Below are 12,562 nucleotides of genomic sequence, written 5' to 3'. Positions count from 1 at the left end.
TTGCTCACGCCTGGCGTGTGCCCGGGGTTGTACCCTCTGACCTCCGACCCTCATTGTCCATGACCTCAGCTCCCAAATATAATTTTAGCCCTTCTGCCCCCCATTCAAATATTTTATCCTCTTTCTTAGTTAATCACCTGCAGGAGGAACTGCCACAGAGGTTTGTTAATCAATATCCCATAACCTTTCAACCACACACCTCCCCTCTTGGCAATGTGTGGTTGCCTTTCACCTCTCTATATTTGTATTTAAATAATTGATTGATTGTTCTCTCACCTGTCTGTCTCAGTAAATGGTTGAAACACCTTGTGATGACGATCGGATGTTTTGTGGTTTTCGGGGGAAATAACCGACCTTTTTGAGAGGCAGTCAAGCCAGTGGACCCTTTTATATTGAATTGGACTTGCTTGAGGTCCAGTTCACAACTTTGATGAATTAAATTAAGCGTTTTCTTTGCTGTTTGGTGCTTGTGTGGGACACACCTTTGCACTTCACGTTGGTGACAGCTCTGCTCATTGATCACACTAACTATGTTCGGCTTAACTGCGGCTTATGGGCCCGAGCTGTCCCTAAATTGGTCCCAATCCCTAATGTGTTGGCTCCACCCGTGTATGTGTGTATGGGGAGATGTGCATCCCTTCTCTCTCGCTTTCCCACGGACCTCTGCCCAGTCAGAGAAACACCCATCCCACCCGACCGTGTCACCACCACTTAACTACAACCTTCATACATCTTGCTTTGAGACGTTCTCAGCAACACTATTATTTCTAAATCTCAGGAACAATCAATTATTATATTCAGTGTCGGAGTTGTTGAAAGATTATTTATTTTGTTCCAAATTATCATATAAAGCAGTGAAATGGTTTTGCATCATTTGCAGTCTCTGACCTTCATTGTCAGATCGTAATCATCGGCTGTCATTAGGCCATGGAGACGTCTCGGATTTGGGCATTGGCCTCGGGGCCTCGGCTCTCGTTGTTGGATGGGACTTTATCCAGGGATTTTGATTTAAAGGGATTTGTAAGTGAATTGCAGGCGTGGGGCCTGAAGGCTGCAAACTAATTGACGCTTGGTAATTCTTTACCATGGTTCAGCTCGGGTGGACATCAGCATATCTTTGTTTCACCTTCTCTTCCCCCTTCATGCTCCTGTCCCTGGACCTGCACCTTTCAGGCCAGTTTTACCTGATTCTCCCTCTCGTGGTTCATCCCTCTGTCCCTGAAATTCCTGCACAGTTCAGCATTCACAAAACAAAACAAACGTCAGTAAAATGTTTTGTGCATTATGCATCCACTTCCCTTGATCTGTATCTCCTGAAACGAGTGCTTAGTCCGTGAGCATGATCCTTGTTTGAGATGGACTAAGTCACCATGTTGGTGCCAACATGGCATAAACAAAGTGATTTTTCTCTCCAAACAGCATCCGACAGATGTGATGTTTCGCTCGAGACCACAATAACGATGGACGGACCTATTTGTTTGTAACATATGTGTTGATTGGATTTGCGGAAACAAAAAGGTCCAGGAAGGAAGGAGAAACGGTCATCGGCGGGGTCTCTATTTGGGAACTAAACTTGTCAAACCCCATGTGACCATTACACACTGGCCCTTTTGGGTGTTGGTCCATGTACACGACAGATTTGGAGATATCTCTTTACAGTCTTGTGTGTCCTCAAGGTACAGTATGTCCAATCAGATGCACTCTTGGTCTGTTCGTTCTTCTGCTTTTGACTTGTAATTTGCTCAGCTGCTTCAATGCAGAACACACCGTCGAAAGCGACCCTCCCCAGCTACTCCGCACACCCCTAACCCTGGAAGAAGCTGGAGTACCCGAAATGCATGATTGTAACATCTCGGTTTTGCCAGCTTTATAGACCTGACAATCAGAAGCTGTTCTGCCGGATGTGGGAATGCGGTGCTTTACGAACACGGAGTTATCAATATCTCTACCCCGGTCTTCAACAGGTATCAACAAACAATGGCGTCAGTCCTGATTTCCACCCAAAACACTGTGATGCTGCTTACTGGGGTCGAGTGTTCGAACCTCTTGGTGAGCTTTATGCTCGAAAACACCCAACTTAAGGATATTTATTACCCTTCGATAACGTGAATGACGATGACTGCAACTGAGTCTCACTGCATGTCACTAGGCCTAGCACAGACAGCATTGCAGCAATGTGGGGTCAGCGGGGGTCACGAGGTTGGGGATCGGATGGAAGAGGTCAGGCCAGCTGGCATGCTGCCTCCCACATGCTAGGCCTCCAAAAACAGCAACAAGAGAATACTTTCTCCCCCTCTCCCTCTTCCTGCTCCCAGCCCTGTCCTTTGCCTCTCCCACCTCCTCCATCAATGAGCTCGGATTGACGTCATCGTTATGGTTTTTGCACTCGGAATCCAACCTCTCGGAATAGTTCAGCTGGGGGAATGAATGCGAAATGCAGTAACTTGCACATTGTTTACCTTGGAACCGAATGCGTGATAACAATGGCCGTCCAGAAATGAATGGGTTTTCGTACTCCAGGCTGACAGTTTGGGGTTTGGCATTTGGAGTTTAGGCTCAGGCGAGGGTTTGGGTTTGGGCTCAGGTGAGGGTTTGGTTTAGGGGTAAGGGTAACGGTGAGAGTTTGGTTTTGTTGGGGATTAGAGTTACATTTCGGATTAGGATTATGGTTTGAGTTCAGGAAGGGATTAGGATTTATATATAGGAAAAACAAATTGTGAGGTATAAATGCTAAAGGTTCGTGGATGTTCAAAATAACTTTTCGATTCTGTATTTTGGAATTTGTTCGCAATGTTACAAGTTGTGTACTGATTGCTCTCACGAGGTGAAGGTGCTCACCTCTCCAAAGTGCCCACCAGAAGGTCTCACACACGACCCCCTCGAATGTAAACTCTAGCAAGGTGCTGGTTGGTTTGTGGTGAACACCTTGAGTGAGATGCATCATTCCAGATTTGGTCCCTTTTGGGTAGAAATATCCACCAGGTGCACTCAGTACGTCCCACGAATGAGCTTGAAGCACCCTGTGCTAACTGGTTGAATTTTTTCAAAGCATTTCACACATGGCATTGGAGCTAGATTTTCTCTTTTGTTTGTTTGTAAATGTTTTTTAAAATTTTTTATTTATTGTGCACTCTTTTCATCATCATGCCTTTCCCTCATTTCAATCAAAGAATGACTATTTTTTTTGATCAGTCATTTATTTTTTACAGTAACATTGAGAGAGCTTGCCCAGGTGGGTGTAGAATTTGTCTCGATTTGATGAAATACAAAACCCGGTGAGAACGTTTCTCCTTCCTAAATCAGGTCACACCGCATCATGGTCCGGTCATTTTTGAGACTCGGTCGCACAGAGTTGCTTCCAAAGATGTACCTGTTGCATTGCCTTTAATAAATCTTTGGGTGCTTAACTTGATAGCTCCGCCCCTTTCTGGGTGTGTTCAAAAACCTCCTGACTTCCTGGCTCAGGCTGATTGGCTGAAAAGTCTGTAGGCTGCTCTGGAGCAGTTTGATAATAACTCTTTCCAAGCGGTCATCAGGGTTCAGGCAGATCATTACAGCTTCTTCACTGAGGTCAAAGTTATCGATTTCCTCATTTGCTTGAGTGTGGAGATCCATGGTGACGAACTTCAAATTTTTAGTTTGATTTTGTTCTTGCAATGCCATGGAGTTGAGGGATTTCCCAGCTTGTGGAGAGACTGTTTTTCTGGAATTGTCTCCATGAGTTTCACCCTCAACTACTCCATTGAAGTCACCTTTATGACTTCCAGGAGTCCCGTTGTTTGGGGTTTTCAGTTTGAGAGAATTTGACGTGGAATCGGTAAATGTTGGCTCTTCGTCACCACCGTTCCTTACATGGCAAAAGCCGTGGTGGTGTAAGCGCAGACTGAGATCATGCAAATAGGAGCGTCCACACATCTGGCAGCGGTGCGGTCGTTCACGTCCATGGAGACGTCTGTGGAGCTTGAGGTGAACAAGCTGAGAGAAACGAGCTGGACAGAGGTGGCAAGAGAAGGGTCTCTCTCCAGAGTGCAGCCGTAGGTGGGTCTTCAGGTTGCTCGTGCTGCTGAACCGGCGACTACACACCTGGGGGCATAAGAGAGGGGTAGAGGGTTGAGGGAGCCTAGTGAGAGCAGTATATGGTGGAATGTAGAGAAATCAGTAGAAAATGAAATGATGGAAGGTCGGCACAGAGTTAATGGTTTAAAATGGACTTCCCCTGTTCACGGAGAGACTACACAATCATCTTCAGCAATGGTGACATGAAACTACTGTACAAAAATGTCAGCAAGGAAATTGGGTAAAGGTGATTGTTGCTAATTTATTCACATTGACTTGTGGGTACTTTGACACAAGAAGTATTGTTTACAATTCTTAAAGTACAGGCCCCTTGGAGTCTTCGAGGCCCCGTTTGCCTGACTCAGAGCCAAGTCTGGATGGGTGTTGGCAATCGCACCCGTTTGACCGCAAATCAGAGTGACTGTAAGGGGTGTACAGGGAGAGCAGTAAAGCCAGATTACGTCATGAATCGAGGGTGGAGAGGGTAACGCTGCCGTAAACCTAACACAGTCACATGACGAGGTGCAAATGTACCTTAAAGTCTGTCGGACATGCAAATTGCATCAAAGATGCAAAAACAAGGCAATGGTTTCCCACATCTGAGTTTTGTATCAGAGCAAGGTGATTTGCGATCATTTTTGACCGAAATGCCAAACGGTACCTGACAGGAGTAAGGCTTCTCTCCGGTGTGCACCAGGTGGTGTTTCTGCAGGTGAGCCAGCTGTGTGAAACCCTTGCCACACGTCTGGCACTTGAATGGACGCTCTCCGCTATGTATCCGCAGGTGGACCTGATGAGAACACATCTATAAGTTTCCAGGTATTGCATCGACAACTGGAAAATTTAGAAAAATTTGAAGAAAAAAAAAAAAACCCAATAAAATTTGAAACTTGTGAAAGGTTTATTTTTTGGGGAAAACCTGAATAAGATCACCCTTTGATGAGAAATTCCTAAACCCAAATAGAATTAACACCGCTTGTCATTTTTTATCTCAACACTCAAGTATTTATTTTGTTTTTGCACTTAACCACCTTTGTCGGCTCACCTTCAGATTGGATAATTGCCCAAAGGTCTTCCCACAGACGTTGCACTCGTAAATAGTCTTCCCATTGTGCTTGCGCAGGGGATAGGGTGCTGAGAGGCAGTTGCCAGCACCACGCCTGGATCTGCTTCCACTCAGCAGCATTGTCCTTGAAGGACTGACTTCATGATGGAGAGATTTCGAAGAATCGACTTCATTCAGCATTTTAAATGACTTGAGGTCCTGGCATGGTGCAAGAGTCTTTGCTGTTTTTAAGGGAGGGATCTTGAGGATGGACCCCTCAAATTTCTCCTGTGTCTCCCACAATGGCCTTCTTTCCTGGCATAACTGCCTCTTAAATCCGTCCTTATCTGTGGACACATCAAGGGTATTTTTGTCTAAGTCCAACTTCTTCGTCACACAGTCTTCAAGCGTCGACAGCTGAGATTTATCAGGAATTTCAAAAAACTGGGATGGTTCCTTGAAGTCCCAGCATCTCGGCAAATCATTTCCGATTTCCAAAACACACGTGTTTTCGAGGAAGGTGGAGGTGGCATGTCGTCGCAGAGGTGAGAACGCACTTGTAGGAGCGGGGATAAGGAATCTCCCTTGAGGTTTAGGGGAAGCCTGGTAAGGGATGGCTTCAATAGCTGTAGGTCTTGAAGTAATGGGGACCACAGGAAGACGGTACATCCAGGGAATGAGGCCGTCAAGAGGAACGACAGATGGTGGAGGAGGTGGGTAGAAAATGTGACTATAAATGGATGGCAAAAAGGCCAGGTAGTCGGAACGTAGAGCTGATAAATATGAGGGTGGTATGCATGACGAGTGGTAAATTGCAGGTATGGTTGAACTATAATGGTTAGTATTTGTTCCATGTGGAGTGCAGATTACAGATGCTCGTTTGGGTGGTGTATAAGGAGGTGGGCTTCCTTCTTCCACTGGTGTGGAGTTCCTCAACAACCAGTCTACAGGAGATGGCACCACTTGGTCTGGCTCATTCATAAATCGTTTGATTGACTGGGAACAATTTGGTAAGATATTATCTGAAGGTCTTTCCCAATTGGTGGCTCTTTCTTTCTGGAAGGATGCTGACATTGAGAGCCATTCCTTCTGATGTGGAGAAGGACCTCGCTTTGAACATGGGGCTTCTTCCGTTTGTTGAGAAGACAAATAAGGAACTGACATGAAAGGGAGTTTGAGGTCTTTCTCTTGAGCTCCATGTTGCTTTTGCTTCTTCATCGGAAGATCTTTTTCAGATGGATGGTTCTTCTTGAGGGACCAGGGAGAAATGAGCTGCTCTTTTGAAATGCTGGGAGCCATTTGAACTTCTTCCACCATTTTGTTCACAGGATCAGGTTTCTTATCTGGAATGCAAGGATGGGGACATTTCAAATTAACCTTTTTTTTTTTTTTAATAGATGTCACCAATACACAACATCTAATCTTAAGAAGGTCGCAATGTCATGCTTGCTGAAATGATTCATCATTAACTATAACAGGCCGTCGTGGTTTCGAAGGAAGATTACATCGAAAACGATATCCTCAGATCACACTCAATGTAACCTGTGAGGAAGAATCCTTTAGATTAGAACCACTGTATAAAACCTCATATCAGAAACACGAACCATGAAACTATGAACTGATGTTTCGATCTTAAGGAGCCCATCTCAGAACGGATTGACATTGAAAAGGATAACATTGATTTGGAGAATCAAAACAAAGGTTTTGTCCATATGTGTCCATTTATAGCCGTACATGTTTCCAGGTACGTGAATTATTTTAGACTATTCCCTGCTTGCTGTCCCAATGGGAGTTGGTGAGTGAGTGAGAGCGACCGAGTGGAACGCTTTGTGCTTGATAGTCCAGAATGACCCAAATCCCATCATTCTGAGTTTGAATGGAAATTCCTGCAGGAGAGACCGGTCCGTTCCTCAGTTTGAATTGGGCTTTCCTCATTGGTACTCAATTGGCTGCGATGGATATGGGGGTTGGGGATCACTTTTCATAATGTGATGCTTTTGGAGGGCCTTGCTGTATTTAATACCACCATAAAAAACACACCTGGAGGTGTATCTACACCCTCAAGTTCCATCTTCCTTGTGTATTGGTATTTGATCCAGTTGAGCTGATTGTCCAGCCACGTGTCCTATGTTAAGGGAGTAGTGCTGGCGTGGGGTTCCTTTTTAAAGGCATAGAACCTGGGTGCAGGAAACGGAGGTTAAATGGCACCAAAGCCTGGTGAAACAAACACAGGCTCGTCGGGCCCAGCCTTACTGGGCCAGGAGGGTAACGTGAGACTCCTTATCTGTATCCATATCGCTGCCTTGCCATCCAATCTTCCTCTACTGTTTGGCTTCCGGGCGAAGGGAAATCCGTCAGGCCTTAACAAATTACCCAGCGGCCCCCTGCTCCGGGCTCCAGACCTTTGTTGGGCCGTTCTCAAGTTGCGGGGCAGTGTGAGGAGACACGTCCGGGGAGGTACCCCAAGTCGGTGAAACGGGGGAGGCATCATGTGACTTCTCAGGCACTGTGGTTCTTTTAGCCCCTGGCGAAGGGTTTAGAAAGCAAGACTCTATCCCAAGGTGGAAAGGCTAACTTTATTCTGTTCCTATGGTTTTGAGTAGTAGAGAAAGTGGAGTGTTCAGATACATAGATTACCAAATCACATCGTTATCCTTCCACACTTTCATTTCATTGGATTGATGACAACATTTAATGGAAAAGACTTGGAATCTTCCTGTTGTTGGGAATACAGGGGTCGAGAGAACAACCTGAAATTACCATTTGATCACATTAACAAGGGAACGAGACAAGCAATGCGTAGTGAAACCCGCCATGTTAACATGTTCATTGTTAACGCGACTCGAATGTTCAGCAAAACCACAAAAGAGTGAATCTGAGTTTTTGACATTGTTTGTCGGGCTGAGCCCAAAAAGGACATCACTCCCCTCCTGCCCCATAACCATTGTGCGGTGACGAGTACGCACACAGGATGCCGTGGAGGCAGTTCATTTTCCTTTGAATTGTCGAGTATGGGGTTCGATTCCTGACCCGACTGCAAACTGTTGTGTTGGTGTTTCTCAGGCAGCGCATCGTATCGCTTTCCGTCCCTCGGACGGACATTAAGCCGGGTGGTCCGTCCGTTAGCACCCGTCGTTGGTGGATGTTAAATATCCTCGTTTTTGTAAAGAGTAGGCAAGTTGTCACCACAAACTGAATGAAACTACTCATTCCTGCCCAAATCACCTTCAGTCGAACATCTAACATGGACCATCCAGTTCATGAAACACTTGGGACATCTTTCCCCAGCCGACCCCACAATGAGGTGGCAATCATTCAACTGGTTGTATGTATGACTCCAAACATGTCACTTGAGGCCATTTGTGCTCTTTCCAGTTTGTTTCAAATTCCATAAAGTTGGATGGAGTAAAATTTGTTGGGTGGCTCGGTCTTTATCTTTTCTTAACAACGGATCCAACTTCCCTATATAACCCAAATGTATAAATAAGTGACGTATGCAACCGCCTTGGTCCTGATTCTCTGTCCATTATCCTCGATGTCCGATTGTCCGCACCAGGAGGTGGTTTGCCTTACGGTATAGCTCTGGAAATTTCTAAACGAACAAGTTCAATTTACTGAACAAGTTGTCCAAGGAGGACATGCTCTATTATACTGTATGTATTGACGTCAGAACTACTAGTAAATCATGTCAATGTCCTTTTCCAAATTTATTTTTTTCCACAAACAAGTTTACTATGTGGGTGAAAATAATTCTATAATTTCTTCACACTGTCAGACAAGTCACAAGTCTCGCCAGGTTTTGGGTCAAACATGAAGTACTTTTGCTGAGTAACATGTATCGGACCAAACACCTTTCACGGTGAGAATCTCACGAGGCCATCAGCGTGGCCGAACGGACTCCGCACAACAAGCCGTCAAAGGGGGAAGTGATGACAGTTCAAGCAGATGATGTGGTTGTGGGATTTCTCACCGCAAAGGAAACGTGGAGGTTGATATGAGGATAGGTTCTGTTTTTTTTGTTCGTTTTTTTTTTTTTTTTCGTGCTCACGTGACTTCATTTGAACTGCTGAACGTGTGAGCATGTTTCAATACCCTGTTGTACTTGTACCCACCAGATCCTAAAACCAGGTCCTCATCCCAATTTGATGGATTCGCTCTCTTGCTCGGAACGACACACTTTTTGGCGTCGCCATGCTGGACCCAAATCAAAAGGGCGAAGTGGAAACACCACTCGGAAAGCATCGGATTTCTACCAAACAAAGCGATGGTCTACGGGGTTTGTGGGTCTGGATGGCCGCTTGTTGCTTCTGTTGATGGACAATCTGCCATCGTTAGGCCCGAGATAAGCATCTGGATTATGTCAATCCTCTTGGAACGGGCCGAGCCCCAAACCAAATGCCATTTCTTTTGCTAATTTACCTGTGCACTGCCCATTGTGCTGAGCTCCTTAGGCGAGGATGGGGAGTGGGGGCTGAGATTATGGCCGCTCCTTGGATCACGGGCTGGGTCTTTCTCTTTTTCTCTCGGCTCACACTGCATCATGCAACGCCGGGATCTGTGCGAGCAAGGGATCCGCACGTCCTGTATTTGGAGGCAGCACCGCTTGTTCGTCGAATAGCCACACCACCCTGAGCTGAGACACTGAACCAACTGGTGCGTGCACCGGGTCATCGTTTGTAATGCTTGGAAGCCACCCTGTTGTATTGATGCCGATGGCGGACGACACAGAAGCGGTGTCAATCTAATGACGTAACAATGATCCAAGGGCAGACAGGTTTTTCGGTTCCTGGAAGATGAGGTGTAACAAGTAATGAAGGAATTGAGACACGAGGAAGTGACTATCAAACTGCGTCTTCGCTAGTGAATTGTGAGATGACAAACGACATTGATTTCATCTCCGCACTGCCCCCACTACCTGTTGGTCGGCTCATTTAGCAACCCACATCTCACGTTGGTGTTGCAGATATTGGGGGTGGAAAGTGAAAGCCGAAGTCTAAACCCCATCGCAGGTCCTCCTCAACCCTCGTCTCTCTTGGTGCTATCGAACCTTCCCTTTCTCAATCACTCCCCTGCCTGGGAAAGGTAAACAGGCCTCACTTGGCAGTCTGGCCTCTTAAGATGGCACTGGTGATAACTTGCCCTATCTGCACTGTGCACACAGCTTCAATCCGGGCAGATTAAAGGGATTCTCGTTAAAGGAAAGTTCAAGAGAATCTGTAAGTTCAAACCGTGAGACAATCGTTGTGGAAAGCAGGTGACTTGCGGGGCCTTTGAGTGGTGTTGCGGGAAGGACGCCTTGCACTCGTTATTTCCTGGTTGTCCCGTCTGCGATGCTCCTGGATGTGAGAAGCTTAATCTTGGTTTATGATGAAACACAAGAACGGTCTAGTAAATAAGGAAGATCGTTCCGCAGCTCCGCAAGGCCTTTGTAGTTCCCAAACAACGGATGCAGTGAAATTTATCCGGGGAATGGAGTGGGAGGGGTTGGGGGGCAAAGAGGTTTCATTTCTCTCTGGCGGTTCAACCAAAGCCACAAAAGTCCTTATTACGGAAAGAAGTACCATTCTGCTCACTGTAACGAAGAACAACATCTTTTTTTTTCATGGAAGACAATTCAGATGAAACAAAACTGCGTTAATGCAAGTCCACGCCGATCCGCTATCATCCGGCGAAGGAAACTTATCAAAACCAGCTGTGGAATTGTATCAATGAGTATGTGGCTGATGGTTTGGTGTAAACGTCAAAGGTAACACGGCTCTGGATTCGAACATGGCCAGAAACCTTCAAGGAAAGCTCAACTGATGGCAGCAGGGAAATCGTGGCTTTCCAAGTGACGTACGAGGCCCTTCACGCGTGCGCTGCGCGTCTGAGTTCACACGGACTCGGTTCGGCTCGCCGGGCACTTTTATCCCTGTCGTCGTGGAGCTCGAAATCTGTGATGCGAATCGTCTTTTCAACCGAAATTTCAGAATTTGGATGAAAAGAGTGGAAATTTCAAAATGGTTAACCACTGTTGTTCTGTTCCTGAATGCGAATTGGACTGGGGGGGGGGGGGATGTTGGAAATACGAGAAATATCCGAAAGACCCTTGATGTTAGTGTTGTTCCAAAGTCAAAGGTGACTCACTGTGAGATATCCCATAAACCACCCACTCGATGACGTTGTCTTTGCTATTCTTCAGACTCACCACTCCTCATCGACAGGTGATGATGCTTCCAGAGCATACGAGAAAGAGTCTTTTGTTGTGCAGAGGAACAACCCTTTCTCTCGGGTACTTTTCCAAGTATTTTTGGCTTCTTTTAGAAGCTCAGTGAGCAATTTCAGGTGAATATTCTTCTCTCACACAGGATATACTTGAGGGTGCCTCGAACACCGCTATTCCTGCGGCTTTCTGCGCATGTGTGCCGAGCATTCTGGGGTGGATTATGTCATTTCAAAAGTCCCACATTGGTAAGGAGGAGTGGAACTCAGATGGGATGGGAAAGTGAGACGTGGAATGTTGCAGAGATGTCATAGGTGGAAATAGGACGACTTGGGTGGTGAAGGAGGTATGATCAGGAAGGGTCACGGGTGGCGGAGGAGATGCCGTGCCATTTTCATTGATCGAAGTGAAAGCTTAAAGGGTTTCGCGAAGCCGGATGTGCTGGACGAATGGCAGCTATAATGAGGGGAAGTTGAGGAGGTGTACAGAGAGATGAAGGAAGTAATGAGGGATTGTGGAGGAGGTGTTATGGAGATGAACTACAAATTCCTGCCATCAAAGGTCACCAGCAGAGGGCATTGCATCAGCGGCACAGCCGAGCTTTCAGTCAATGATGCTACCCCGCAGCCTTGTGTTTTATATGAATAAAGAAGAAGAAGTGCAAGAATTTGGAATTTGTTCCATTGTGCCTGCGATAGCTTGCCGACTTCTTGCAAAGGGCACTATAGGATCCTTAAAGTCCACTGACAAGTACCGGCAGACGGGATGCCCAGTTTAACATCAATCCGAGGGACGGCACGCACACTGATGAATCACTCTGCCTGTGAAACACTGAGATGACAGTTTATAGCTGTGTCGGGATTCGAACCCAGGCTAAACAACTAAGAGCCGAGTGTCAAAGGTCATTGCATAATTGGAGTGAAAGGGACATTGGAGGAAGGAGTGGACCAAGGTCTGACTTGCCTTGAGGTGTTGCAGTGAGTGGTGGAAGTGGCTGCTCGTGGCTGGCCGGTAATGGATCCATCGTGTCCAAATGTACACGACAGGTGAGGTGACCGGCCAGCACGTTCGATGGTTCACTGACCGGGTCGGGATGTCGAACAAACCACATCCAGTTGGCTTGAGGTGGTGTGCTGGGTCGGCACTCAGGAAGCATCACCTGTCGATGAGGAGTGGTGAGTCTGAAGAATTGCAAAGACAACGTCATCGAGTGGGTGGTTTATGAGATATCTCACAGTGAGTCACCTTTGACTTTGGAA

The 12,562-nt window shown here is 46.3% G+C and overlaps 1 protein-coding gene across 3 annotated transcripts in view; it reads right to left on the bottom strand.

The window, feature by feature from the left end:
* Positions 1-3,106: 3,106 nt before the first annotated feature.
* The window catches only part of LOC147010342 (uncharacterized), a 26,457-nt gene continuing 17,001 nt past the window's right edge, over positions 3,107-12,562 (bottom strand). Inside the window, exons 3-6 of one of the 3 annotated variants that reach the window (XM_085858956.1) lie at positions 12,267-12,484; positions 5,102-6,444; positions 4,718-4,846; positions 3,107-4,083 (exon numbers count right to left, since the gene is read on the bottom strand). In XM_085858956.1, coding sequence (XP_085715082.1) covers positions 3,385-4,083; positions 4,718-4,846; positions 5,102-6,444; positions 12,267-12,459 — 2,364 coding nt within the window. In that variant the 5' untranslated portion in view covers positions 12,460-12,484 and the 3' untranslated portion in view covers positions 3,107-3,384. The remainder of the gene's footprint in view (positions 4,084-4,717; positions 4,847-5,101; positions 6,445-12,266; positions 12,485-12,562) is intronic. The other 2 variants (XM_085858955.1, XM_085858957.1) reach the window with 2 other exon arrangements.

Source organism: Eptatretus burgeri, chromosome 16 (assembly GCF_056783735.1).
Source record: "Eptatretus burgeri isolate ZD-2024b chromosome 16, Ebu_testis_v1, whole genome shotgun sequence".
In the NCBI taxonomy this organism is placed as follows: domain Eukaryota; kingdom Metazoa; phylum Chordata; class Myxini; order Myxiniformes; family Myxinidae; genus Eptatretus; species Eptatretus burgeri.
This window is presented reverse-complemented; position numbering and strand designations above follow the sequence as displayed.